The 27,598-nt window shown below is 38.1% G+C and overlaps 10 protein-coding genes across 10 annotated transcripts; 5 read left to right on the top strand and 5 right to left on the bottom strand.

Moving 5' to 3' along the window:
• Positions 1-207: 207 nt before the first annotated feature.
• PHYBLDRAFT_118257 (hypothetical protein) lies at positions 208-1,054 on the top strand (the record flags this gene model as incomplete). Its single annotated transcript, XM_018428623.1, has 4 exons — positions 208-304; positions 455-498; positions 614-810; positions 961-1,054. The coding sequence occupies 4 exons, from the start codon at positions 208-210 to the stop codon at positions 1,052-1,054; spliced, it is 432 nt and encodes a 143-aa protein (XP_018285613.1).
• A 629-nt stretch (positions 1,055-1,683) lies between these two features.
• On the top strand, positions 1,684-2,485 carry NDUFAB1_2 (NADH dehydrogenase 1, alpha/beta subcomplex subunit 1 NDUFAB1/ACP). The gene is made up of 2 exons (XM_018438793.1): positions 1,684-1,909; positions 2,086-2,485. Exons 1-2 carry the CDS (start codon positions 1,712-1,714, stop codon positions 2,260-2,262), a joined length of 375 nt encoding a protein of 124 aa, XP_018285612.1. The 5' UTR covers positions 1,684-1,711; the 3' UTR covers positions 2,263-2,485.
• Positions 2,486-2,813: 328 nt separating this feature from the next.
• Positions 2,814-7,286, bottom strand: PHYBLDRAFT_33266 (hypothetical protein). The gene is made up of 12 exons (XM_018440009.1): positions 7,087-7,286; positions 6,800-7,002; positions 6,483-6,641; positions 5,862-6,319; positions 5,574-5,707; positions 5,012-5,443; positions 4,685-4,931; positions 4,472-4,569; positions 4,249-4,383; positions 3,676-4,137; positions 3,303-3,536; positions 2,814-3,122 (listed from the first exon to the last, which is right to left on the bottom strand). The coding sequence occupies exons 1-12, from the start codon at positions 7,115-7,117 to the stop codon at positions 2,890-2,892; spliced, it is 2,826 nt and encodes a 941-aa protein (XP_018285611.1). The 5' UTR covers positions 7,118-7,286; the 3' UTR covers positions 2,814-2,889.
• Positions 7,287-8,653: 1,367 nt separating this feature from the next.
• Positions 8,654-10,365, top strand: PHYBLDRAFT_156537 (hypothetical protein; the record flags this gene model as incomplete). The annotated part of the gene is made up of 6 exons (XM_018433492.1): positions 8,654-9,038; positions 9,184-9,345; positions 9,408-9,521; positions 9,661-9,901; positions 9,965-10,182; positions 10,292-10,365. 6 exons carry the CDS (start codon positions 8,654-8,656, stop codon positions 10,363-10,365), a joined length of 1,194 nt encoding a protein of 397 aa, XP_018285610.1.
• Positions 10,366-10,542: 177 nt separating this feature from the next.
• On the bottom strand, positions 10,543-12,627 carry PHYBLDRAFT_118440 (hypothetical protein; the record flags this gene model as incomplete). The annotated part of the gene is made up of 8 exons (XM_018428632.1): positions 10,543-10,596; positions 10,640-10,792; positions 10,876-11,349; positions 11,461-11,594; positions 11,700-11,955; positions 12,014-12,171; positions 12,265-12,373; positions 12,466-12,627. 8 exons carry the CDS (start codon positions 12,625-12,627, stop codon positions 10,543-10,545), a joined length of 1,500 nt encoding a protein of 499 aa, XP_018285609.1.
• Positions 12,628-13,689: 1,062 nt separating this feature from the next.
• Positions 13,690-15,427, top strand: PHYBLDRAFT_151469 (hypothetical protein; the record flags this gene model as incomplete). The annotated part of the gene is made up of 5 exons (XM_018432689.1): positions 13,690-13,818; positions 13,891-14,013; positions 14,111-14,436; positions 14,515-14,812; positions 14,888-15,427. 5 exons carry the CDS (start codon positions 13,690-13,692, stop codon positions 15,425-15,427), a joined length of 1,416 nt encoding a protein of 471 aa, XP_018285608.1.
• A 921-nt stretch (positions 15,428-16,348) lies between these two features.
• PHYBLDRAFT_178331 (hypothetical protein) lies at positions 16,349-18,437 on the bottom strand. Its single transcript, XM_018437977.1, has 7 exons — positions 18,390-18,437; positions 18,082-18,262; positions 17,784-17,974; positions 17,630-17,716; positions 17,265-17,506; positions 16,714-17,201; positions 16,349-16,650 (listed from the first exon to the last, which is right to left on the bottom strand). Exons 2-7 carry the CDS (start codon positions 18,116-18,118, stop codon positions 16,511-16,513), a joined length of 1,185 nt encoding a protein of 394 aa, XP_018285607.1. The 5' UTR covers positions 18,119-18,262; positions 18,390-18,437; the 3' UTR covers positions 16,349-16,510.
• A 614-nt stretch (positions 18,438-19,051) lies between these two features.
• Positions 19,052-20,575, bottom strand: PHYBLDRAFT_2141 (hypothetical protein; the record flags this gene model as incomplete). Its single annotated transcript, XM_018439760.1, has 6 exons — positions 19,052-19,152; positions 19,220-19,440; positions 19,516-19,758; positions 19,813-20,062; positions 20,104-20,276; positions 20,382-20,575. Coding segments are annotated over 6 exons (1,182 nt in total), but the record flags the coding sequence as incomplete, so codon positions are not given.
• A 948-nt stretch (positions 20,576-21,523) lies between these two features.
• Positions 21,524-22,555, bottom strand: PHYBLDRAFT_128120 (hypothetical protein). The gene is made up of 5 exons (XM_018429205.1): positions 22,454-22,555; positions 22,247-22,356; positions 22,016-22,179; positions 21,800-21,946; positions 21,524-21,733 (listed from the first exon to the last, which is right to left on the bottom strand). Exons 1-5 carry the CDS (start codon positions 22,523-22,525, stop codon positions 21,573-21,575), a joined length of 654 nt encoding a protein of 217 aa, XP_018285605.1. The 5' UTR covers positions 22,526-22,555; the 3' UTR covers positions 21,524-21,572.
• Positions 22,556-22,703: 148 nt separating this feature from the next.
• Positions 22,704-23,230, top strand: PHYBLDRAFT_174254 (hypothetical protein; the record flags this gene model as incomplete). Its single annotated transcript, XM_018437217.1, has 2 exons — positions 22,704-22,946; positions 23,021-23,230. 2 exons carry the CDS (start codon positions 22,704-22,706, stop codon positions 23,228-23,230), a joined length of 453 nt encoding a protein of 150 aa, XP_018285604.1.
• Between the last annotated feature and the right edge of the window lie 4,368 nt (positions 23,231-27,598).

Raw genomic sequence — 27,598 nt, 5'->3', positions numbered from 1 at the left:
AACACATATCTACTATATATTATATATCCCTATATATATATATATATATATATTCACACAGTACTTTATTGTATTATACTCAATTCAACTCAATTCAATTCAATTCAATCTCTTAAAACATAATCAAGAATGGCCAATCCCAGTAGTCCCACAAGCCCTGCTAGTCCCACAAGTCCTACCAACCATCGGTTCCAAGCATTTGAAACAATGGCTGGTCCTATCAATCGAGAACAGACCATTGAGGAGCGCTATGGAATCCCAGAAAACTTTCTTGAGGTTGAAGTAAAGAATCCTCAAACACATGGTCAGTTTCTTTATAAATGTTGTCTATTTTTTTTACAATATATATATATGCATATATGCGTATGTATGTGTATGTATATACTGTAAATTATACATTGCACTTTACTCTAATGCTTATCCTTTTTTTTTTTGATATACATTTATTCATTAGGATTTGGACGCAAGATGTACACAGACTACGAGATTCTTTGCAGAGTAAGTCCAACTCAATTTCTTGGGGGATAGTTTAATTTCTACTTTGAAAAGAAAAAGAAAAGGTTGGAATGACTTTCTAATGCCCACAGTCTATATATACATATATATAATTTAGACCAACATCCCCGCATTCAAGTTGAAACATTCTTCAGCACGCAGACGTTACAGTGACTTTGAATGGTTTAGAGATGTACTTGAACGTGAATCTACCCGTGTCAATATCCCTCCCTTGCCAGGAAAGGTCTTTACCAACAGGTTTTCGGATGAGGTTATTGAGCAACGTAGAGAAGGACTTGAAAGATTCCTGCAAATGTGAGTTTCTTATCTTTATGTGTGCCTGTGTGTGTGTAGTATACATAAAAAAAAAGGGGGAAAGGGGGAATGAGAGGCAAAAGACAATACCATTGTTTCGATTGTTTTCTTTTATTGGTTCTAATGTGATTTGATTTATGGGTTATGTAGCGTGGCTGGACATCCGTTGTTACAAACAGGTAGTAAGGTGCTGGCTGCATTTATTCAAGATCCCAATTTCTCTCGTGATAACTACCACTATTAAAAAAAAAGCAAAAGCAAAGGGGAATGGCATTATTCAAATCCATGTTGAGTCTACAAACACACAAACAAGCAAACAGTCAGACAAAAGAAAGGTTTTCATTATCATTAGCATTACCATTATCATAATATACATACATGTGTGTTTGTGTGTGTGCAGTAGGATTAAACTACAACGACAATAACAATTGAGGTAGCTCATTAATAAGGATATATGAATTGGTTGGTAGTTTGATAAAAGGGAGAGAAATATAACAAAGTGGTCTTGTAAACGGGGATATTTCTCTATAGGCTTTAAATACATTTCTCGTCGTCTTCTTCTTCTATGTATTAAATAAATTACATCATAAAGAAGCTGTGATGAATTCAAACAAAGAAAGAAAAAAAGACTCAAGAGTTTTGAAATTAATTGTACAATTCTTTAACTGTAGATTTTTATAAATGTTGATTGCGTAAAACAAATTAGCTCTCTCTCCTTGTGTGTGATTTTATTGTATTGTATTGTAACTTTCTTGGTTCTAACTCCAATATCAATTCCATACATGGAAATATGAAATTCATGACGTCGAATTCCGTGATTTGGAGGTGTAATAATCCAAAACTCTTTAGAAATAGACAATAGCCGGTTCTTTACTCTTCCACCACCACCACCATAATCATCATGTTTTTCCGCCCTAACGTTCTCTTGTCTGCTGCTTCTAGAGTTGCTACTGCCACTACCACTCAGCAACATGCCTTACGTACTGTTCTGAGAGCAACTCCCGTCCTCACCACTCGCTTCTACTCTGTATCACGAGACAATGTTGAATCGCGTGTGTTAGACATTGTCAAGGGATTCCAAAAGGTGGACGACACCAAGGTAAGATAAGATAAAACCAAAACCAAAACCAAAACCAAAATAATACGTACATAGGTATATACGTCTAGTTACAGATTAAGTTATAATTTTTTTGGAGCGTGCACATTTAATAATTCGCGTTTCTTTTTTTTGCTTTTTATTTTTTGGTGAATCTGTATGTATATATGAATATTTAGGTTACTCTGTCTTCACACTTTATCAAAGACCTTGGACTCGATAGCCTGGACACTGTTGAAGTCGTTATGGCAATTGAAGAGGAGTTCTCTGTAGAAATCCCCGATAAAGACGCGGATGCTATCAAGACTGTGCAGGAAGCTGTGGATTACATTGCCAAGCGTGATGATGCTCAATAGAAGATCTATATATATATATAATCAGAAGAAGAAGAAAGAAAAGAAAAAACGACACCAAAAGATACATTTCTGGACTCTCTTTGTAATTCCATATTAAAATAATTACAGTCAAACCAAGCAAGTAATGAAAAGAACTAGCAAATAAGATCAAACTTAGGATATTGTGTGTGTGTGTGCAATTGTACTCAGAGGTATTAAAGTTATTAATGAAACTTTGGATTCGAAGAACATTTGCTTGAATCTCCTCACTTTCAATTAAAGACACACAAATTATACTCTATTAAGAATAATAGAGTGGTGCCCCATTGTGATTTTTCTAGTAGTAGTAGTAGTAGTAGTAGTAGTAGTAGTAGTAGTAGTAGTGCTTTGCTTTTATATATGATAAAAAAAATATTGTAATAAAGATATCCGTCAATATTTATTGAGCAGGTAAATCAGGATTACAGATTTTAGCTTCTATCCACTCCCAATTTCACCTTGATTACAATAATGCAATATGTTATAATTTTCATTCTAAACGTGCTGCCAACATAAGTATACGGGCATAAGATATCTGTATATTTGTTTATATTCTCTCTCTGGCGTTTTTTTTTCTTATTATTATTATTATTATTTTTTCAAAGCTTTCTAAGCAATGGCAGACAGGACAATCTGTGCCACTTCTGGATCTTGACTTCTAACAGTGAGCTCGAATGCAACACCAGTTGTGCTATTAAAGGTCATTCTACACCTTGCGACCACCTTTGCGCCACCCAAGAAGGTACCTGCCAAAATCAATACATGTGTCTTTGCACTCTGTGGAAGCGCAGTATCATCCATAGCCTGCATTCCCAATAGATCGGTAATAGCTACACAGGCAGCTACAAAAAAAAAGCAAAGTAAATATCATAAAGTAAGTATTTATATTTTCTGTTCATGAATTCATTCATTCATTCGTTTATATATATATATATATATATGTGTGTGTGTGTACATTTATTTGTACATCTATTTGTACGTGTACATGTCACTACTTTAATAATAATATTAATAACAATTACCTTTCAGACTAGGGGCCTTGTCCTTATCCAAGCCAAAGGTTTCTGTAGCCTCATTCTCGCCAAGCAATTCCCACTCTTCTTCAAAGTTAGAGATGTAACGAGGGCGCATGTAGTCACTTGTCAGCACCTCGATATCCTCAACTTGGTATTCATCTTCATAACCCTCTGCATCAGGCTCGCCAGTGGTTGGATCGCAATCTTTAACTACAAACTGTATAGTGTTGGTGAATGTAACTACATAATAAATAGATAAATAAATAAATAAATAAATAAATGATCGCATGTGTTTTGTAAGCATTAGATTAGCTCTCATTAATTATTATTATTATTATTATTATTATTATTATTATTATTATTATTATTATTGGCTTACCAACAGGGAAATCTGCAGGATCTTCCTTCTCAAATGCAACATAGATCACACCGGGAACGCTATACTCAAGCTTAGGAGCAGGAATCTCTACCACCTTCACCAAACCACAGTCGTCAATGTCGGGCTGCATCATCATACCGACATTCTCCAAAAGTTGGTCGTTCAAGGTGTTGGTGCAGTTGAACTGGAATACAAGGTGATTCTCAAAGGTGTGCTTGACACAGTGCACAACATACTCAGTTTCGCTCTCAGTAAGCTCCACAGGCTTGCTCGAGCTCTTGAACAGAGGTCCAAAGCTAGCAAACTCGGGAATCGTAGCCAATTTCTCGGCATACAAAGCCTGTTGATCAAAGCTGGAAACATTAGGAGAGGAGCCTGTAGCAGGAGTAGGAGTTCCGGTACGAGCAGAAGCATTTGATGTGGCAATAAGAGGAGTAGAAGAAGTTTCCTGAGAGCGAATACCTAACAAAAATCACAACAACAACAAAAATAATAGCAATAATAATAAATTAATTAGATCGATATATATATATATATATGGGTATTGGGTAGTACATATATTTGTTTACTTACGACGTCTTTCTTCATCTTCTTGGATCTTACTGATAACCTGAACACCATCCAAGTTGAATTGTTGCTCATTACCAAGAGGACTGTTGACGTACTCGACCAATTGACGTTCCAAGGTAGGAAGTGCATAAGTAGAGTCTATCAAGTACAGATTATTAAAAAAAAGTATTTATTATCAAGACCAAAAACTATCTATCTATTTTCTTTTTTGGAGATGTCAACTTACTGTCGTTCAAGAGACGCTTGGCACTGCTCTCGTTAGCCATAATGGCAAGATAGAGGGTGGCACGATCACGAACCTCATCATCGGTGTCATCCAAACATCTTGAGATTACCGTAAACGTTATTTATGAATAAAGATAATTCGCAGAAAATACCAAGCTAAGCACACACACACACAAAGTATGCACATATTTATGTATAGATAGTGTAAACTCACCTTGTCAATAAGATGTGGACGCTCTTCTTAACCAAAGGATCCTCAACATTTGCACCAAATTTGGCCAATGAGCTGACAGCAGCAGCACGAACAATCGAGTTTTCGAGAATAACACGGTTGTAGATATAACGAATGAACTTCGTGGGTGTGGTGGTCTTGGGACCTTCAACACCCAAAACATGCAGAATGCGTACAGATAACTTGGTAAACTCACAGTCCTCAATAAACTCGCAAAGGTAAGAAAGGGCTACCCAAAAAAAAACAAGCCAAATGAATGAATTAGTTTAAGTTTTAGAAAAGGATAATGCCAGACATGTATATTAATACCTGTATCCTTGCTTTCTGGGATATACTTGACCATATCGAACATGGCTTCCACAACAGCTTTTTTGAACTCGTATCCTCCCTCATCACGTAATACACCGCTCAAGAAAGACATCATTACAGCCTGCTTAGTAGGGAATTTGAGGCAGAGAGATCTGATGGCGTCTACCACGATAACCTTGAATTCATCCGAAATCTCGGACATAAATCCAGTAATCTGCTTCATCAAACGGTCTACAGATGCTTCGTTCCCGGTTTTGAGAAGAGTGGTGATGGCAAAGGTAGCTACACTACGATTGGTATCTGTGATCAGGCTCTCCATGTCAAGGTTGCAAGGGGCAACAGCAGCGGGCTTGGTGAGCGAGAGCTTATTAAGGATACGAATCGAGGCAAATCTCAAGGTAGGCTTGGGAGAAGACAAGAAGAGCTGCAAAACTACAGATAGAAAAAAAAGTAAAATAATAAATGGAATGAATAAATAGATAGATAATTATAGCATGATCAATTACATGCGTTTGAAAGTATATTATACAAGTTATTTGTCAAGTTAATCCAAAATTCTCACCAGAAATTGCAGGGAATAATTCCTTGGCCGAGGCATCAGGAATTTCGCAAATAGCGCGTGCAGCTTCAAGATTGACCATCTCATTTTTATGTCTCAGATATCCTTCCAATAACTCATACATACGAGGTGTAGTTCTAATACCAAATAATACACAGACACAGACATGTATATGTATATATAAGTTTATGCGCACACATACATTTGTGTGGATATTGCATTATACTATTCCTTGTCTCTTACTATCTCTCTCTCTCTCTCTTTCATTTATATATATATATATATACTTACCCAGGATCTTCTTCCATAACCTTGCAGGCATAACGGATTAAAAGACAAACTGCAGCAGGGTTCTTCAATGGAGTACTTGCACTACCAAGAATACCTCCACTACGAGAGCCTCCAAAAGTCTGAACAAGTTTGGCAACAGCCATACGGTCATGTTGACGGATAAGGTATAACAGACCTAGAGCATGGTACTGTGTAATGCTACTGTTAGAAGTAATGGGGGGAGATCCGTTAGAGGCTGCCCCGCCGAAGCTGGACATGTAACTTGAGGCAGTCGACGCAAATCCCGACGCCTGTTTAGCATGGACAGCTTCCTGGACTTCATTAGACCAACGCTTCACAATATCCTTGGATACGTGGAAGAGGTGATAGGATGATACCAAGGCAGCTGAAGACACTGAGGATGTTTTGTCCACAATAGCAGCCTTAAGAATACGCTCGATACCTTGGATCATAGAAGGCTATACACACATACAAACATACACATAAATTTGTTGGCTTTTTTTTCCCTATTTCTTCTAGTGATGAAATTCACATTCACACACAGACACACATATGTGTACAAACTAATATATATATATGTATATGTATATGTATATGTATATGTATATATAGAAATCTTACATCTGTAATGAGGCAAAGAGCGCGAATAGCATTAGCCCTGTACACGGTTTCCTGCTTAGACTGGATATCCTTGATAAGCGACTGGGTTACCATGATTACATCTTCAGCAATTCCAGATAGCTCCTTAATGACCAAGTACATCATTTGTCGCAATGATGTCTAAAAATTCATAATTATAAGATGAATTTCATTCCTAATCCTCTATATACACACACACACACACAAACAGAAAAATAAACAGGCATATATACAGAAATTTGTGCCTGTGTGTATGCGTTTATGTGTGTATGCATATATCTCTTTCCCGCAAACCTTACATCCTTGGACTGAAACAGTTTAATGACATTAAAAAAAAGGTCAGTGGCCTCCTTGGCAGCGAATGGTTCTCCAAGGTAGAGAAGGTAGATGATTTTTGTCAGGAGAAGTCTGCATTTTCTTGCATTGACTGGTGTGGCATTAAACACACGGGCTTCTTGGAGTACTGCTGATTTGTTGATGTGATAGAAAACACCGACTTCGCCTGCTCATGAAAACAATAAGACCATTGGATCTTCATCTTCTTCCAACGCGTCGCACAAGTATAGGATTTTCAAAAGTACCGTACCATTGTCTTCGTCTCTTTTGCCGTAGCTCATGATGAGTGCCGATGAGTAAGATGAGGCTTATAAAATAGATGGGAAAAAGAAGAGGAGCTTTCTAAAGAAACGGGCAATGTCTTTATTTTATTTTTGATACACGCTTGGAGAGACAAGGATTCTTCTTTTTCTTTTCTCTCTTTTTTTTTTTGCTTTGCCGGCAGAGATGAAGGACCTACGTGGTTCAAGCTGAATTGTGGTGTCGAGGGAGCGGGGTGACATGGTTCTTTTTCAAACAGCGATACTTTTGATCTTGTCTTCACTAAGAGAGAGAGAAAAGCTGAATTCATGACACTAATAAAAAATAGAGTAAAATGCAAAAAAGTGCCAGCAAATTTTAAAGGAACATTAGAGTGTCTACTGCCGTGTTATTGTGTGCTCATCGGGTAAAGTTATTTATTTTAGATATAAGAATAACGTTTTGGTATGTTTTGATGTATTATACACTGATCATTTATTATAATGGTTGTGGCACACATTTTATCCGATACAGTGTTTCTCTTCCCCCCTTTAAAAATCAACCTCCTCCCGCTCCTGACAAAACAGAGTCATCATTATCAGTGTTTGACTATCGTTGGGCAAGAAACCAAAACCATGACTGTGCATTGAACAAGGTATATATGAAAAGACCATGCTGTTTTTGACAATACAGCACATACTTTAATTTATAGCCAAAACAGATATTAGAAGAAATACAATAAAAAGTCTTTATTGTTCATTAGCATTTCTCTCTTTTTGCCTTTATTTTTCGTAACTTTACCACACAAATTTAGTGCAACACAAAAAATAAAATGTAAAGAAAAAAATCAAGGCTTCTTTTAGTCTTGGTTTTGGTTTTGGTTTTAGGAATATCAACATTTGTAAAGCAATATAAGCACTATAGAGATAATCCCTTTTTAGTAGACCACAAGAGCCAATGGTGAGTATTCTTTTACATTGAATACATTTTGACCTCAAGAATCAAAAGAGCTTATATTTCTAATATTAAATACTTTTAAGCCAAATTATATTTATCTTACAAACTAAATTGCAACCATTTGGCTTTTCATCAAAATCATCATTATTAGTATTTTCTAATTGGATAACAGATAAGATAGCTTCCCAAAATACAGTATCGATCATAAATTACCCTAATACAACTCAGATTTCATATTTTTGTTTTTGTTTTTAAAGCAGCGAAAAATTATTCATGGATTATGTACACACAGACACACAGACACACAGACACACAGACACACAGACACACAAATACACAAATACACAATCTATTGTATATTATTATTATTTTATATCTGGCCGTCACAACCAACTCATTCGAGATTACTCCCCTTGTATTTTATTCTCATTCTATCCTGAATGTCATCCGTCGATCGCCTAGTAGAAACGGTCTCGCGTGTATTCAACACCAATGACAAGGTCGCCCGCCTCACCCTCACAGCAGTTGCTGCCTCAATGTTGACAGCTTCTACTCTTCTCTCTTACCAAACCCTCCAACGCAGACGTCGCACACGCGAACTTAAAGCCGAGCTGCGATCCATGACCCAGACCACGACCTACAATGCACCCTTCAGTGCCAAGGTAGACCCTATCACAGCAAAACTCTCGCCAGAAGCTCGCATCGAGCAACAATTGGTACGGAACGCCGACTTTCTGGGTACAAAGGGCCTTCGCAAAGTACGCGATTCTTTTGTGATTGTGGTGGGTGCAGGCGGCGTAGGCTCATGGGCAGCATTGATGTTGGCCCGCTCAGGTGTCCAGCGAATTCGTATTATTGATTTTGATCAAGTCACTCTTAGCAGTCTTAATCGCCACGCCGTTGCTACTCTCGAAGACGTCGGTACTTCCAAAGTATCAGCTATCCGAAAACATTTTGAAGCCATTGCACCATTTATCAAACTTGAAACCCGAGTTGAATTATTGAGTGCAGATAATGTGGATGATTTATTATCAGGCAAATATTTCATAGAATATAAGCTAGCTTTACTAGTCGAAGAAGAAGAACAATAACAACAACAAAATTCCCGAATCCAGTACCCAATTTTTTAACCCCCATAATGCTTATATAGGAAACCCTGATTATGTTGTCGATGCTATTGATAACATTGAAACCAAGATCGAATTGATTCAATACTGCCACGAAAAAAAAATTAATGTTGTCAGCTCCATGGGATCTGGTGCCAAGGCTAATCCATCACTTATTCAAATTGCAGACATTAGTGAAACATTTGGTTAGTAGAACCATCAGGAAGGATATTGTAAATTTGGATTAAACTAAGTTTGGTGTCCTTAGAGGATCCATTGGCACGTACCGTACGCCGAAAGTTAAAGAAGGTTGGAATTGAACACGGAGTTCCTGTTGCATATTCTACCGAAAAACCACATCATGTCAAGCTATTGCCATTAGGTAAAGACATTATAAAATTCAACAGCAGCAGCAGCAGCAGGCGCAGCAGCAGGCGCAAAAACAGAAGCAGCAGCAACAACAATAAAATAGAGTGGTGAAGTTGCTGTATTTATTCGGTCATTTATTAAACCTACTGGAGTAGAAGAGGACCGTGTACAGGAAGCAGATGACTTTGCTGCCCTTCCAGACTTCCGCTCTCGTATATTACCTGTTCTAGGTACACTTCCTAGCATGTTTGGCATGTCTATCGCGACTTATATAATCTTAAAGTTGGCCGAGTTCCCTTCCTTTGAACCATTGTCTATCAAACTGCGCAACGGCATGTACAGTCGGGTGCACAGGGATCTTATGATGAATGAAATGAAATATTATGATAACAAGTAAGTTTTCTAAGTAGGAATATGGAAGAATATCTTTTGATAAAATGAGGTGCTTGTATGTAGAGTCTGTCCTCTAGATGTGCATGATGTATCATATGTCTTTGAAGAGATGTGGCATGGTAAGAGTATCTTGTCCGGACCTAGTGATCGGGTAGCACTTGCAAGATGGGACAGATCAAAGCCATTAAGCTACGACAACACTGTGTGCCTCACCAAAGTTGAAAGGACAGCACATCAAGCTTTGCCTGCAGATACAGATCTGTGCAAACACTATGGAAAAGGTAAATTCTATTTACATTTCCCCTTTTTTGATTTGGGTTGTTCAAACAGCAAACAATCAAACAATCAAACGAACCAACTAACGAGAAACTTATCGTTATACATTTATAGATGTATATGATCGTGTTTGCTCCAAGTTTGCTCAAGAGAGACGTCTTCAAGATCTCTGGGATGATGTTCTATAAGCAAGCCATTTATAATAGACTTAAAGAAAAGTGCTAAACAATAGAGATAAGATTGAAATAAAAAGAGAGAAACAGAAAAAAGAAGAAGCAATATCCCTCTTTTGTTGAAATAAACATGAAAGATATACATAGACCATATATATATATATATTGAATGCATTCGATTTCAGCATGTATTTAGTTTGGTATCTTGTCAATCTCGACTCTGGCTTCTTCCCATGATTCAAGATTCTAAACAAATTGTTAATTGGGGAATCAGATAGATCGAATTTACCTTTTGACAATAATTGATGTGGACCTTGGCATATGCGATCAGCATATCGCGTAGATCCCTAATCTTTTCTCGTTGGAATCTGTCCAAATCAGCCTGTACTTCAATCGAAGCAGCTGCTAAATCCTTACGAGTGATTTCCAAAGCTTTTTGAAGCTTCATAAAAAAAATACCGGATGAGATGATTTGATGTGCAAGTAAATGTATATATATGTGTGTGTACTCAAAATATAACTCACCAACTCCATGGAATCTTTGGTTTTTCCAATTTGATTGTGACGAGTAGAAGCTGGATCAACATCAATGAGCCCTTGTAGTGTGTGTCCTACCGCACTAATCATCTGGACTGGGCCACCCCAGCCTCGGGAGCGTCTTCGAACAATAGGTCTGTGATCATTATTAAGATAAGGCGATTCTTCTTGACCAGATTCCTCCCCACTAGTGTGCGAATTGGCGGCTTCATTTATTTGATCAATATCAAGAGCATTGGAACCAATGGTTCGTTCAGTTGTCATTGCATCATGAAGACGGCTAGCTTCACGTTCGATATCTAGTAAGTTTTGGAGACTTTCTTCTTTGTTTTTTAAAGAACTTTCGATCAACTCTACTTGAGCGTGCTTCATGTGTCTGAATCGCAAAACCTGTTTGATAGTGTGGGCAAACTGGGAATGTTCTTGGATTGGCTCGGCGAATTCACCTTCAAGAGCAGTAACCTAGAAAAAGAAGGTTTTCATGATGTTACTTTTTTGATATATATATATATATATATATATATATATTATGATGTTTTCTTTGTTGTTTTTATTTTATCTTATATTATTTACCATTTGACCTGTTTCTGTGTAAGAAGCATCTACTGCTTGGCCGATTTTTTCAATAGCATTTGCTACTGCGCCAGTTTCATTCAAGCTAAATCCGTTGTATACTGCGCCAAGTTCAGCATAATCATTGGCGAGCTCTAAAAATAATAACATGCACAGAATAAATTTAGTTGAGTAATGAAATGACATTTTTCTTTGTCATTGTTTGATATTTTTGGGAATTTCTTTTTTGTATACTGTACCTCCTAAGCGGCGGATCACCTTCCGTTGGCTCTTATCGAGGTTGTTGCTCATATAGTTTGCAATTCGATATGTAAATTTCTCGGATTCCTCGAATCGTGGATCAGGATTCTTAAGTGTATAGGTTGCCGTAGGTGTGGGAATTAAACTGTTTGCTAAAATAGCCTCATATGCAGCAATATCCGGCTGCTTGCTTGCAATGACTTGAAGAGGGTTCTTGGGCAAGTCTGAGAGTGGAGATGAGTGTAAGACATCAGACTAAAGTCTCTCGGGGCTCTTGTTAGTCTCGATGGTCAGCCCTGAATTTTTCACTCACCCATGCGACACCGTTTTCAAGGAATCGATGAAATACGTGGTCGTGACCAAGCTGTGGATGCTTCGCAACTCGATTCAAAAAGGTTTGAAGCATACGCTTTCGCTTTTCTACCATCGAAAGGTCATCCTTTACTCTTGTCTGAAGTGCAGCATAATCAACTGGAGTATGTATAGATTGTATTAGTCGATTTTTTTGCTAAACATATTTGTAACTTTATTCTAGTTTATCTTTATTTTGTGTTTCATTTTTACCTATAGAGTGCTTCTCAGGTATTGGTGGCACGATCATTGTAGGATGTAATCTGACGAGTGATTTCCGAAGTGATTCGAATTCACTGTATCGATGTTTAGTCTCAGTATCCTGCATAATACAAGTTGGTGCATCGGATGAGAATGCTTCTAAAAAGGATGATGTTCATCGTAGAATGAGACATAGGAGGGGGTGATAGTTACGCCAATACGGATATTATATGCAAAATAGGATTTCCCGGTAGGTGTGTCTGATTGTTTCTGAGCACCATTAATAAAGACAAACCCATTTGGTCCATGAAGAGCACGATCAATGTTGCATTGACATGGCTGATTAGGATTGTGCTTATTGGGGTCGTTGTTCATGTTGTTAAAGAAGAACAAGAATGATTAAAAAACGACAAGGAAATCTTGTTCATGGCAGCCCAACCGGGTTTGGCAGAATTTAGGTCACGTGTTCAACTCAAGCATTGCACCAGATACCACTATGGAATATGCAAAACAAGAGTTGACATTGTCACATTTGATAAGCATAAATTACATGCTAATTTAAGTACTTTGATAAATATTTTTTCTTTGCAGTAAAGAAACGCATATCTATATATTTGGATCAAAGCGGACTAATGCATCCAATGCTTGTATAATATATAATAGTAACAAAAAAAAATGCTCGTAATTAAAGTAAGGATACAACACAGGATTTCATTATATATTGTTAATATATCATAATTTTCTTGCTTGCTTCTTTTTCTTTTTAAATAATAAAAAATAATTTCGTTGGCTTAGAAAGAAACCATGTTTTGTATCACTATGTATTCGGTCATTGCATCGAGAGAAGCACAGGTAAGAATAAATGATAAAAGATCAAGAAAATGGCAAGTATATTTGATTTGTAAAAAGAAAGATAAAAAGCAAATAGTAGTAGCTGGTAATATTGAAACTATTTTATATATATATGTCACAGACTCACAAGGCCGTGTAAGAATACACTCAAGGTAGTCTATCGTGAGAACTTGATCAATACTCCTTTACAGTTATCTATCTTATAGTTATTGGTATCAAAAGGGGGGATGAAGAAAGTGGCTCATTGTGTTTGATTACTCGTCTTCCGTGAAGTCTAAACAGAAATTGAAAAAGATATAGAAATCTACTAAAGAATACCATCAGTACTGACCCCTAACGCTCTCCTTTATGATGCTTACCCAACACACTCTTATAGTGTGAATAAAGACTACAGTTTTTTTTTTTAGAAAAGACAGCAAAAGTATTTTCTTTCTTTCCTTCTTTCTCTTTCGTTTAGGTGACTTAGTTAACTTACCCTTCTTCCTTTTCTTTTCTTTTCTTTACACATACATATACATAGCATTATATCATCAAACCCTCCTAAACTTATCCCTTGTATAAATCACTATCTTTGTAAAAAAAAATATGACCAACAAGATCGAGCAAGAATCATCCAGAGATATCGCATTTGAGAAATCTGATGAAGAAAAGGCATATGTAAAGAAGCTCAACTGGACTTTCTTGCCACTAGTAGGCGCAATTGTGTTTATACAAGTAAGGAGAAGTATGGAAGATATTAAATTAAAAGATTGCCTAAAATAACAAGGTATAACATTGGTTACTTAGTTCTGTGATAAGGCATCATTAAGCATCGCAGCTGTCATGGGAATTATGGAAGATGCAAAATTAACAGGAGAAGAATTCAGTTGGTTGGGATCAATTTTTTACCTTGGATATCTTCTTTTTCAGGTAAAGAATAGTAACAGTAATTGTTTCTTCTATTGTTCATGTGTTTTTAATACTAGTAATAATACATGCACATATTTACTCATCTATACATATACAGCTACCAAACAATTTGCTTTTACAAAGAGTTTCTCATGGCCCATACCTTGGTGTGCTTTTGGTTCTGTGGGGAACCGTCATGATAATAACAGCCATCTGTCACACATTTGCACAACTTGCAGCCGCTCGATTCCTTCTTGGATTGTTTGAAGCTGGAACCAATCCTTGTCTATACATAATTCTTTCGCGTCTATATCGTCGTTCCGAGCAATCAGCCTGCTTTGGATTCACTACAATATGCACAGGTTTAGGTATTGTAATTGGCACCGTGGCTTCGTTCGGTATTGCATACATGGATAAACTGGGCGGATGGCGAGCATGGAGATGGTAAGTCCACTTGATGTTCTGAAATATATAACATATCTAATTTATTTTATATTACAATCTTTAAAATCAATTTTCTAGGGGATATATTATTTTTGGCGTGGCAACTATTATTCTTGGCGTCATTGTGTTCTTTTTTCTTGTCGACGATCCAAACTCTCCCTTGTTAAACCTCTCGGAAAGACAAAAGCTTATTGTTGAAGAAAGAACGCGCGATAATGCAGTAGTAAAAAGCAGCCACTTTAAATATTACCAAATGTGGGAGGCCATCAAGGAACCCCGTTTGTGGTTACTTTCATTCGCTACACTGTGCAGTAGCCTTCAAAACGGTGGTCTAATTACATTTAGTACTCAATTTGTCAAAGGACTTGGATTTTCAGTGAGTAACATTATACGTTTTTTATGACATTCATCTCCCTATTTGATTATCCTAACTCGATTAATGGGTTGTTAGTCTACTCAATCTATCCTTCTTCAAATACCTGGAGGACTAGCCGCCGCATTTGGTGCCTTGACTGGAGTTTGGATATCTCGAAAAACAAATCAAACGATCTACACTTCTATACTAATGTCTTTTATCTCAATGCTTGGGTGTATTCTTTTGGCAGCAATCCCCCAAGGAACAATTAAGCTATTGGGATATTATATTAGCTGGGCTGTAGCTGGTGCGACTACTCTAGCACTCACAATAATTTCAAATGATGTATCTGGATATACAAAGAAAATCTGCTACAATGGTATGAACATGATTTTCTTTACGGTCGGTAACTTCATTGGACCTCTTATGATGGTCGAGAACCAGTCTCCAAGATATGTCGGAGGTATGGTTGGCTTTGCAGCCGCAAATCTTGTCACTATACTTTGTATGCTCTTTGTACGAATGCTGATGGCAAGAGAAAACAAGAAACGCTTAATGAACCAAGATACTGAACCTACTGATGTCTATCTCGACAAAACTGACAAGGAAGACAAGAATTTTATATATCGTCTGTGATTTTCTATTACAATTCCATTGTTTATATATATATATATATACTGTAGTAATAGACCCCATTGTTTTCTTTCATTTATATATAAACGCTTTCTATTTAAATGTTGTATGCATACAAAATTCTATAAGAAATGCTTGTCAAAAAAATACTACTTATTTTTCTATGTATACTAGTATCCACATAAAATAATAAAAAATATTATTTATCTTTATAGCCCAAGCTTATATGTACTCTATAGTCAATCATGGCTCTGCAGATATGGTTTAATTGAATGATACACTATTTTCACTAATGTTTCGCACATATAATAAATTTTAGGCAAAAATAAAAATAAATATCAATCATACAAACTCTAACCTCCTCGAAAATAAGAAAATAATCCAAGATGTTCTTTTATATATGTATGTATCGTAAAAGTAAGGGTTAAGATGGAGTTGAACTCTATAATAAAGAGGGTGTAGACTTGTAGCAATTTCCTATCAAATTGCTTTAACACCCAAATAAGGTAATGCGTAGATTGCTACAAGTCCACGCCTTCTCTATCACCAAGACTTTCCTACTCTTCTTTGGTTCACATAAAACAGTTTGACATCAAATATCTGCTTTTTTTTTTTTAAAAAAAAAAGAATTGTTTCTGGAGTCAAGTTACTTTTGTAGATGATAAGCCTGAATTAACTTTATAGATTGCTGATTATATATAGTTCCGATGTTCCTTTAGCTTAATTCAAAGGAATGATTCTAATGGACTTGATTCAAAGGATTAATCTGTAACGCTTCATTGCAATTATCGTGCATTCATTTTTTGACCTAGAAAACTTGTAAGTTTAATTATTATTTGTTTTCATTTTTTTTATAATAGGATCCAAGGAGTGTAAGTATTGGTTTTTCGGTCATAAGCTAGTACTTGACTTTTGGGGCCTCATTTTACTTGTTTTAATGTCTATTTTATTGTATGTAGTGCAAAATGTTTGGAAAAAAAATACAATAAGTTTAGAGATGTATATGTATAAAGGATAATAGACAATCAAAGCAAGTAGTGTTGTGCAGTAGTTTGGTGTGTTTGAGTGTCAGGATGTAGGATTAGATTAGCTCTTGACAGCAGCCCGTTTCAGATCGTCTAGCAATAATGGTTGGAAATGGTTGATATCGATATCTCTAGCCAGGAGCTCTGCTTCACAGTGGGGTGGGACTAGTTTCTTGATGAGCTCTGGTTTTATTGACAGCTCTATATTTATATAATATTAATGAATTTTCTTTTTCTTTTTTTAAAAAAAAATTCGATACTTGCCGTGGGCTGTGAAATCAAAGAGCTTCGGCATCTCCTTGCCTGTCACAGGTCGTGCAGCTGGGTCACGCAACTCATCAAAGAAGGGGTGAACGAGTGCATCTATCGCAGTCAGGCGTTTTTCTGGAGCATATTGAAGTAGTTCACTAATAAAATCGATAGCCTCAACTGGTGTCCGCGCCTTAAAAACTTTTACAAAAGGATGTGCTTTAATCTGTGGAAAACGGTGTTCCGTATACTCGGGGTTCATGGCCAGAAGCTGCTCTTTGGTGGGTGTACCAAGTACCTTGATAATTTCCACCAACTGGTCAATACCACTCTCGCCAGGGAACAATGGCTGGCATAACATCAACTCAGCCATGACGCACCCTGCCGACCAAACATCAAGACTGACGGTGTAATTGGTGGCTCCAAATATCAGCTCGGGTGCTCGGTAATAACGGGAACAAATGTAGGACACATTTGGCTCATTGGCCACAAGCATTTTTGCACTTGGTGTACTGTGATTAGTAGAAATCGCTTTATATGTAGACATCAAAGCCTATATATATTACCTTCCAAAATCACATAATTTAAGGACACCTGAAGCAGGGTCTAGCAAGAGATTCTGAGGTTTGATGTCTCGATGACAAATTCCAAGGGAATGGATGTAAGCCAACGCACGTAGTAACTGGTAAGTGTATAGCTTGACATGAAGAGTTGGTATATGTTGTTTTGCCTTAGCATAGTGACGGGTTGTTCTGTAAACGGTTTCGGGAATGTACTCCAGTACTAGATTAAGAAAAACCTCGTCTTTCTGAACATGCAGGAGAGAGGTTAGGTGTAGCCGACTCTTGGTCTTCTCTCTCTCTCTCTCTTACTCTCATGTTGATCCTTCTCTCTTTGGTTATTTTTATCTTAAATATGTAGCTCAAGTTACCTTTAGATCTCCTTGACTATAGAAGTAGGCTTTGAGTGTAACAATATTTGGGTGGGAGACACTTTTCATCACTTGAAGTTCTCGATTCTAGTCAATGACCCCCTTTCTTTTAGTATCGATTCTTTGCTCATATTCGAATTTTGCTTATATTTACTTTGAATCGCTTATCTTGCAAAACTTTCTTGATTGCCACGCTTTCGCCTGTGCGTAATAACTTGGCCTGATATACCACGCCAAATGAACCATTCCCGGCTACTTTGTAGTTTGAATAATGTAACTGTATATCTTCTCCGGTCTTTCCGCTCTTTGCTGCGACTTTGATGACTTTCATTGGATCAGCGTCGCCTTTGAAGGATGAAGTGTATAATATGAGCTCGAGTGATTTAATACTCTCCTGTTTTATGTCCCTTTCTCTTTTATGCTCTGTATCTCTCCTCTGAGTGTGAACCAACCTATTATTTTTAAACCACTCATCGGACCATGTGCCATTGTCAAAGATGCAGATGTAGATTATAGTATGTCGGGTTGAATGGATCGCTTAATTGGTCTGTATTCTTAAGAAGCAAGAACGAATAGGTCTTTATGGTATATCTTGAATTCTTGAAGCTACGAAAGATTGCTGGTCAAAGAGAACTAGAAGACCATGTAATAGATAGGGAATATTTGAGTATGTATGTGCCTACATATATACATATATATGTATATATGTATATATGTATATAGTTTTTACTGTCTTTATATTCTTTGTGTATGTGCCTACCTTTTGAGTCGTTAATAATAGTAAAAATAACAGTAAGTTGTAAGAAGCAGAGAAAAAGAGGTGTAATCATAAAACGGGGGGATGGTTCTGATTTTGCTGACAGGGAAAAAAATCGTGAGTACTGACTTGCTAAACAAGGCAATTTGATAAGTCATCTGACATTTCGATACGAAAGAAACAAGGGCAAAACAGCCAAAGAAAGAGTATAGATTTTAATAAACACGCTGCTTTGAATAGTAGCGCGTTTTTTAGACACACTTGTAAAAGAATGAAGATAAATGATATACACTATTATATTTTATTACTTTAAATATATATATATTATTATTATTATTTTATAGACGGTGTCTGTAGCGTAAAGAAGTATCCGTATTATTAAAGCGCGAACACCAATTCTGTTCGTCTAAAGTTTTAGATTCTTTTGAATCATAGCGGCTGCAGCTTCTGGTGGCGCTAGACATACACTTTGCACAATCGTATTTCGCATTATCATATATATCCTCATCTGGCGATGGTAATACGTCCGGGGATCGCTTTTCCCGTATTAATGGTTTACTCTTGTATTCCTTCCATCGACTAGCATAGAATCTTTGTAAATATTCATTATTTGGTCTGCTGGTATCCGTCTCTCTCCTATTATTTTCAGGTTCAGAGGGCTTATATCCCTTGATGAAGGGATGTTGTCTGGCTTCTTCTGGAGTTATTCGCTCTTTTGGGTCTATAGTAAGCACCTTCTTCAAGAGATCCAAAAAAGACAATCTTCCTGAAATTTCTGAGAACAATAATTTGTCAAAACTAAAAACAAGCCTTCTTATTTGTTTACGGCTTACCTTTTTCTCCGTCTTCCAGACTCATTCCTTTCTGACGGACGGGGCAGTTCATTATGAGGTCTTGAAGCTTAGTGGATTTAAAGTACTTTTTGCCAGGCTTCTCCTGCTTGTCTTGGGACTCCATATACTCTTCTACACTTCTCAATTTAAAGCCATCTCCGTTTTTTGAAAAGTATATATGGCCTTTCTTTCCCTCCTGAATCATATATGGAGGGGGTAGTCTAGGAAATATAGGTACAGATAAATTTATAGAGATTTCTGCACACAAGATAATAGTAAAAAAAAAAGAGTCTTACCCTAGTGCATCAACTATTCGGCTAACTTGATCATATTCAGAGTTTCCTGGGAATATAGGTAGTCCGAGAAAAAGCTCGCTCATGACGCATCCAAAGGACCACATATCAATTGCAACGGTGTATTTCAGTCCAAGAAGCACTTCAGGGGACCGGTAGAATCGTGATTGAATATATGTATATATTTGATCTTTCTCAAGACATGAAGATCCAAAATCAATTACTTTTATGTCTGGGTCATGCAGCCTAAAATTACATAAATTGTTAATAAACCTTACATTATCTTTTTATCATCAATACCTCTTTAATAAGATATTTTCAGGCTTTAAATCGCAGTGGATTATATTAGCTTGCTTTAAGACACACAGAGTGTCTAGAAGTTGAGCACAAATATGTCTTATTGTATCCATTGGTAAACCCTTAAACGAATTCTGTTGAAGAAGATCATACAGACTGATAGAAAGCAGTTCAAATACAAGACACAGATGACCTTTGTGTTTAAATGAGCCATATGTGCGTACGATATGGTGTATGTCGTATGGATCGCACTCTCTCTTCAACTATATGTATATATTAGTACACAAGCATAACTATTATTAAGAAGGCTTACATAGTCTAGGACCTTAATTTCAACAAGGCTCTGCTTTAAATAAGAAGGTATATTCTTGATAACCTTGATCCCTACCAATTCATTGGTAGATAGATCTCTGCATTTTGCCACCTGCCCAAATGTACCCGAGCCGAGGAGCTCCAAAACAACATATCTAAAATTCAAACATAAACATACACATACAATGATAATTTAATAAAACAAAACAACCATTATAAGTTTTTATAGATATACAGAGATATGCAACTATATAACTTACTTTCCGTCTTGCTCATTTCCAATTATATCATGTATATATAATATAAAGTCGTTATTTTCGTTATCATGCACATTTTCCTCCTTGGGTCTTGCTGGTCGTGTAAGTGCTCTTCGTGGGTTATTAGATCGATTGTAGTGATAACTTGGATTTCGGTGTCTGAATGTTGAACATGCATATACTGTTAATGATTTCAAAATCTAAAAAAATATGAATAGAAATTAAAGGTTTAATGTTTTATTTTTTAAAATAATAATAATGATAATAATGATAATATGGGAATTACTGCTTACGCTTCTATGCTTCTTTCGTCTATTTTCTCGAAATGATCTCGATTTTGGTGTAGTATAGCTTGTCAATTCATGTGGAGGTGTATCTGGACAACGTTTGTATGGTGATGAAAAGAAATCGACAGAGTTGTTCTGTTCAATTAGATTATCATTGTCTATATAACTAATGTTCGTTGAGCTGCAGCAGCTTTGGTGTGGCGAAGATGGCGAAACAATATTAGGTGAAGTATTAAAATATTCATTCACAATTTCACGCTTAGGCTCTGTATGGATTTGCTTTCGGTCAATTGAATCGATCATAACTTTTTCTTTCTTTTTTCTAGGAAATAGATTGAAAAGGCCTTTATGCGATGTTTGTCCTTTGTTATGACGGTAATGTCTCTCCATAATAAAGCAAAAGGTGGTATATTTAGGAATAAGACTCGCCAGTAAAAGAATAATACAAGGTAAAAAAAAAGAACCAATTGATTTAACTAATCTCTCTTTTATATGGACTTTACAAAATATCTTCAGCCACAGGAAATCAAAGTAAACACATTCCCGATACTTTGAACAAACCCAAAGATAAAAGACTTGTTTTGCATAGCATAAAATATTGTGTTTAAATCTCCGGATCGGGGGTTGGTGCTCAATAGACACGGCTGCATTGGAATCAAGAGTATGAAACTTGATCCTATAAGCTATTTCTTAATCAAACCAAGTCAATACTTACAAGAAGTATATGGGTCTGTCTTTTGTATAAGAGTACCCTATATATCTACCTTCAATCCTTATTTTCAAACCCCTGTCTTAATGGCAACGCTCAGTACACTTTAACCCACATTTTCAATTATCTTCAAAAACACACAACTCAGTGCAATCTGATATCATACTAGACTCATCCTTTCTTTTATAGTTATAAACATTAGTACCAATAGTATCTGACAAACAAGACAAACAAAATAAATGAAGCGATAATGGCAGGAGGGCCATACTTTCTATAAAGCGCCTGAAGGTTCAAATGACGCGCTTTGTCCTTGAACATCTTGGCGCTGTCCTTGAGCTCACCGGAGATATGGCTCATGCCTGCATACACCCATTAAAACCAAAAATCTGCCTTGAAATTTCAGCAAAAAAAAAGTTGTTACTTACGATCAAGACTATCCCCCCGCCACAACAAATCTTCCATGTTCTTTGTCATGATTCGCGTAACGTCTTGAAGATCTTCATTCAATTTTGTCAGGTTATGTTGTGTTCGGGTATCTTGGTAGATTCGCTTGGTTTTTTGCATAAATGTATCTATAATATTTCTCCATCAGATTCTTCGTATATTCAAGTAAAGTTTGTTTATTTAAAAAAGATACTCACCAAATTTTACAAACGCATATGGTCTCAATCCAGGCTTCTCTACTTCATTACCATAGCTCATGTTGAATTCTTTAGCAAGTTCTTCAAGGTAGCTAAATGCAAGTTTACGAGGGTACGATTTGTCACAGATGCAGAGATAGCACACGCCTCCTTCGATTATGTAACTATACAAGTGTGTTCAATATTCCATCTTTACTTCATCAAAAAGATTATTTTTATCATTCTACTTACTGGAATTGATAGCCATTAGACTCAATCGAGCATCTCGGCTCGGAATTAATATTAAGGCGCTTAAATATACTCTTGGCCTGTCCCTTGTATTCTGCAAGTTCTGTTTCTACCTGTGAAGGATGAGATTACTGACTTACTTGTATATTTATTTATGTGTTTATATATTTAAATAAATAAATAAATAAATCTAATGGCAAGATTACTTGCCTGCTCATCATCCATGCTAGCCGCTAACGGGAGACCATCTGATAGGCGTGCAATGATAGTTGTCTTAACCATTGTTATCTAGAAAAGGGAAAACGGCGTGACAACGAATCAAAGGCAAAACGACCAAGTTCAAATAAAGATTAATTTTCTGATGAGGTCATACAAAGCCTATTTATCTGTCTGTGTCTGTTTATAGAGTTGCCTAAAAAAATAGATCGTTTATATTTCGATTCTTGTCTGTCTTAATTCAATGCGATTCAAGGTTCTCATTGTTCTGTTTGTATTGCTGATTCTGATGGGTGTGCTCGGATTTGCACCCATAAACCTCGAAGGAAGGATCAATGACAAAGTCTTACATTTTTGTTCATTCTTTTTACTTGGTGCCTGTCTATATTATCTGTGGAATCTTTCTTATCGTCGCAATGTACTATTTGCATCTATCATTCTTTTTTTTGCTGCTGTACTAAGTGAATTTGTACAAGGATTATTACCAGTAAGTTCCTTTAATAAACTAATAAAATTCACCGACAATATACATTACCATCCTTTTGCTTATTTGGCTCCAAGTACCGTACCTTTGATCCATATGATATCCTTTCCAATGTGACAGGCGGGACCTGTGGCATTGGGCTAGCATTTTTATTAGACTATTTTTTTACTTCAAGACGAGCACATCGTCGCCGCTGGGGAGGCAAGCGAGAGGCAGAGTACCAGCGAGCATTGATGGATGACATTGATCTAGAAGAAGACGATATGCCTTTGACAGGAAGTCGATAGGTCTTGTTACAAAAATAATGTTTGCTTTATTTCACCGTACGATAGATTAATACTTTAAGTGTAAAGTTAAGAAGAGGGGTACTATAGCCTAGTGGAATCATCTTTCGATTGAGTAAGAATCAAAGGAACAATAGCAATTTGTTTGTTTATATTATAATAAAGAAAGATATTGAAAAGGGAGATATAGAGAAAGATAGTTAAATATGGTAGTATGAGAGGTAGTTAAACGATGGGCATGCTTTTTTTTTGTTTCGATTCTTCAAAAGACAATGTGAGCGGCAACGATCCGTTGGAGCTCCTGAAAAGAAGTGTGTTAGCAAGCTGATTTTAGATCAAATATTCTCCTTACTTCATCCATGTTTCCTTCTGACTGGACCACCTTGTTACCAAAGTGGGTTGGTGTAGGTGGTGCAACATACTCTGGCTTAGCCACCTTCTTTGGAATGTTTTCATCTTGTTTCTGTTGTCGTGGTAATGGAGTAGGAGGGGGTGACAATGGCTTGTCTTCTTCGGCAGGTACACTCTCTGTCGTCTGACCCTCGGCTACCAGAGCCTCGCTCTCATCGGCTAGGAGTATGGTACTAGGCAAGATCTCTTCTTCTTCCTTTTCAACTGAGAGTGGTGCTATTTCAGTAGTATCCTTCAAAATGCTAGGCTTGGGGTTCTTTTTATTACTTCGAACAGCAAATGATCCTTCTGATCTGTTCCATGGATGATATTCATAGCCGCCTTCATCTTCCCATTGGGAATTTTCGCGTGTTTGTAGAAAATCAACACCGTGCGCAACAAGCAAAAACAAATCGTCAAGACCATTGCTACTCATATGTGCATTGGTCTGGTGTGCTGTCTTTACATATGGGGCTTCGACTGGCTGTACTGGCTGTACTGGCTGTACTGGTTGGACCGGTTGGACTGGCTGGACTGGCTGGATATCTCGGACAGATTGAATAGGCTGAACAGAATGAACAGCTTGGATAGGCTGAGCTGGAATTTTTTCTGGTACAACAATTTGGGCAACGGCAGGCGTGCAAGGCACAGACAAAGGAGTAATAATGGTATCTGTTACTAACTTTGCAGGAGGGGAATTTGAGATAACATTTTCTGTGGAATCAATAGCAGATTCAGAGGCTGAAGCAGATACAGAGACAGAGGCAGGAATAGAAGCAGGAGGAGGAGGAGGAGAGCAAGACGGAGGAGGAGGAGACGGAGGAGTAATATATGGCTCTGCTTTGGAAGCGGTTGGGACGACCTTGATATGCGGAGACCTTATTGCTGGTTGACTAGGGGCCGGAGTGGGACTTGGGACAGCCTCCTCTTGGGTGTCTTGACTTCCGATCCACATAGCATACTGCGCCTGAATATCAGTTAAAAGCGGTTCTGGAGCTGGTGGTAGTCCAGGGTTAAGTGAGACAGCTAAAAAATGCTCCTTATCCTCGATATTCTCGTCTTCCGGGGTGTGAGTAACAATCTCCTGTGCCAGATGTTTATTATCTTCAGTATCAGAATCTGTGGATGTGGATCCAGATGATACAGAAGATACTGCAGATAGACGACGACTGGGTGGCTGTTTGGCTGAATCTGAGCTAATACTTGTTGTTGGAGCGCTTGCGCGACGAACACCTCCTGTAGATTCTGGTACGGTAAGGGTGCTTTGGCTCGGGTAGTTCATTGAGTGAGGAGTTCCAGGCATAGCTTGACGAGCAGAACAGGGGGCTGATGCGAAACTGAAATCAGAGCGAGCATCAATGGGTTGTAACATACTCGGAGAAGTTGTACATGACAGACTTGGCTGTAGTGGATGTACGTCGAAGGTGGCGGTTGCCATTGTCGACTGGGGAGAGAGGGCGGCTGGAGGTGTCTTTCTAGACTTTGATCCCCAGCCAACAAGCCGCTTGAGCTGCTGCTTGAATGAACTCTCTTTCTTGCGTTTCCCCGCCTCAGTTGCCGAATCGGCAGTTGAAGGTTGGAGTGAGTTGGAGCGAGCCATGGAAGATGAGCTATCGATAGCCGTGTCTGAGCTGAGTGAATTGCCGGAAATGTTGGAGGAAGTGACGGATGACCGACGGAAGCCAAGGAGAGAAGGAGGAGAAAGAGCAGAAGAAGGTGAGTTTGGCTTTCCTGGATGATTTGGATAAGAAGCCAGTGATCCCTGGCTGGATCCCGGGGCTCCTCCTTGTGGTGTCAGGGATGACTTTCGTTCCTGGTTCAATGTTCCCGTTGAAGGCCTTCTTTCGTCTCCACGTGAACTGTCCAGAGTACTCGTGGCACTAGGCCTTCGGTCCTCAGGCCGACTATCCATCAAAATGTCAAGGATACTAGGACGTCTATCTTGCGACGTCAGCATCGGAGGAGCACTAGACAAGCGTGTATCAGAAAGTGCCCTAGCAACCCCTGTCAAACGAGGAGCATGTCTTGGCCGGTGCGCGGGATCAATGTCAGATCGAGAAAGTATGAATAAAAGATCGCTTGTGACTGGACCGTGAGGCGACGAGGGATGTTGCTGGTGAAGGACAGTTGACATGAGATCCAAAGGTTGCAATTCCCATTCTACGCAAGATTGATGCAAGTTCAGTTTAAGCGAGCTTAGTTGATTTTCCCCTAATATAAAATCACTCGTATTTCCCCCCCTTCTTCCCCTCTCTCCACAACGTTGCCTTGTACTTTTTAGGCCCAATCTACCTTTTCCATTAGCACGCACGGACATTCTGTATTTGGCAAGGCGTCTAACACCAGCATCTGCACCAGGCAGGTCGTGCGATTGTTCCATCAAACCAAAATTATCTGCTTCTGCGTCTGGCACATGGAACTTGTCGAGTGCCGCATTGATCACCGCACCAATCTGCAACTCTTGTCGGACAGCGATGATCTTGTCGATCCGGTCGATCTCGGTGCGGTGAACAGTTAGCTTTTTCTTGGATGGAGTAGATGGGGTTGGATTCGTTGTAAAGGCATCGTCACGAGAGTTGTGTGGTTTGGAAGGGATAACAACATTTTCATCTGGGTATAAGGAGACCTTGATGTAAATCAACCCCTCCCTTTCATGTGCCCGCTTAATCCGTCTATGGAGGTAGAACCGGAGCACAGAATCCTCATCGTACGACGTCTGCTCATAGCTACTGAAGCTACTAGATCGGGGACGTCTTGAGCGGGCCTGAATCACTCTACCTTCCTGTAGGGTACTTTCTTGTTGTGATATTCGCTTTATGTGTGACAGGCTAGGCATTGGTGTTGTTAGAGGTGCCGTAAGGGTCCTGAAGATTGATAGCGGTTTGTCCTGCCCGGCCAAAACGTAATCATCTGCTATTGTGTATTAGTCAATTGCTATATCTCTTGGCTTAGACCTACCCCCGTCCAGCCCTTGCACTGCAAGGTAGTGCTCAATGGTGCAGTCTGAAGAATTCTCGGTGGCAAAGTCCTGGATACTAAAGCGGACCACTGCCTCTTTTACAAGCTCCTCTGCTGTCGTTGTGTTGCCAATCATGAACGCATGGAATAATGGTCCCTTCCCGATATTGCCTGCAAAAACTCTTAATTCGTGTGCTTCGTAACTACTTGGCCGTCCAGCGTCCTCGAATGATTTGCGCAATATCGGCGACTCAAGATCCCACTGTTGTTCTTGCCAATCTGTACTTGTTGTTGTGGGTTTAGCTTTTGATTGTTCGTTTGCTGTCATTGAAATCGAATCTTCTGTTTTATCGTCTTCGTCGCTATCGTCTTCATATTCCTCGATATCTGACTCAACCTCGAAATGAAATATCTGTGTTGCCCCACTTCCACTGGCAATTACCACACGCTTTGATTTTGAAGGTATGTCGTCTCGAGGCAAGTCAACTTCATGTTCAACATTATTTTCCAATCGAGGTGATGTGAGTTCAACGTTTCGGTGTTTATTCAGGCGAGCAAGTCGTTCGTAAGGTGTCTAATAAATAGAAAATTTAGAATTGCAGGCATACTTTGATTTGCTTAACGGTATAGCAAGACACGGACCTCGATATTTTCTGCTGGGATGTATCCCATCTCACGCGTCTTAAATACTTCAACGAGCCACCAATATATATTCGTGTCTTCCATCAATATTAATGCGTCTCCTTTGACAACTGAGGCTTGGCCTTCTACTGTCGCGACAAACGTATGAAGAGCATAAACAAGGTCAAAATTGATATTTTCGTCTGGTATACTAGGCGAGGATGACATTGAAGAGGTATCTTCAATGATCATCTCTTCTTCGTCTTCGTCTTCTTCTTCTTCTTCTTCATCGTCGTCTTCAATGACCTGGAGGCCGGTATCGATACCACGTAGACCAGTACCTGGTTGTTGGCGTTGTTGAATAGAATACATTCGGGTATTATGTGAAGACAAAACTTGTTG

Source organism: Phycomyces blakesleeanus (assembly GCF_001638985.1).
Source record: "Phycomyces blakesleeanus NRRL 1555(-) unplaced genomic scaffold PHYBLscaffold_29, whole genome shotgun sequence".
In the NCBI taxonomy this organism is placed as follows: Eukaryota; Fungi; Mucoromycota; class Mucoromycetes; order Mucorales; family Phycomycetaceae; genus Phycomyces; species Phycomyces blakesleeanus.
The sequence above is the reverse complement of the archived record's forward strand: the minus strand, read 5'-3'. Positions and strand labels throughout refer to the sequence as shown.

Excerpts from the sequence above, each read along its gene's own strand:
- NDUFAB1_2 (XM_018438793.1), top strand. The coding sequence starts at position 1,712 with ATGTTTTTCCGCCCTAACGTTCTCTTGTCTGCTGCTTCTAGAGTTGCT. Across the intron at positions 1,910-2,085 it reads AAAAGGTGGACGACACCAAG|GTTACTCTGTCTTCACACTT; the intron begins GTAAGATAAGAT and ends ATGAATATTTAG.
- PHYBLDRAFT_33266 (XM_018440009.1), bottom strand. The coding sequence starts at position 7,117 with ATGAGCTACGGCAAAAGAGACGAAGACAATG. Across the intron at positions 5,444-5,573 it reads ATTATTCCCTGCAATTTCTG|TTTTGCAGCTCTTCTTGTCT; the intron begins GTGAGAATTTTG and ends TTCTATCTGTAG. Across the intron at positions 4,138-4,248 it reads AGAAGATGAAGAAAGACGTC|GTATTCGCTCTCAGGAAACT; the intron begins GTAAGTAAACAA and ends GATTTTTGTTAG.
- PHYBLDRAFT_178331 (XM_018437977.1), bottom strand. The coding sequence starts at position 18,118 with ATGGCACATGGTCCGATGAGTGGTTTAAAAATAATAG. Across the intron at positions 17,975-18,081 it reads GAGTGGTTTAAAAATAATAG|GCGACGCTGATCCAATGAAA; the intron begins GTTGGTTCACAC and ends CATCCTTCAAAG. Across the intron at positions 17,202-17,264 it reads AAATTATGTGATTTTGGAAG|TGCAAAAATGCTTGTGGCCA; the intron begins GTAATATATATA and ends CAGTACACCAAG.
- PHYBLDRAFT_128120 (XM_018429205.1), bottom strand. The coding sequence starts at position 22,525 with ATGGTTAAGACAACTATCATTGCACGCCTATCAGATGGTCTCCCGTTA. Across the intron at positions 22,357-22,453 it reads CTAGCATGGATGATGAGCAG|GTAGAAACAGAACTTGCAGA; the intron begins GCAAGTAATCTT and ends CATCCTTCACAG. Across the intron at positions 21,947-22,015 it reads ATATGCGTTTGTAAAATTTG|ATACATTTATGCAAAAAACC; the intron begins GTGAGTATCTTT and ends GAAATATTATAG.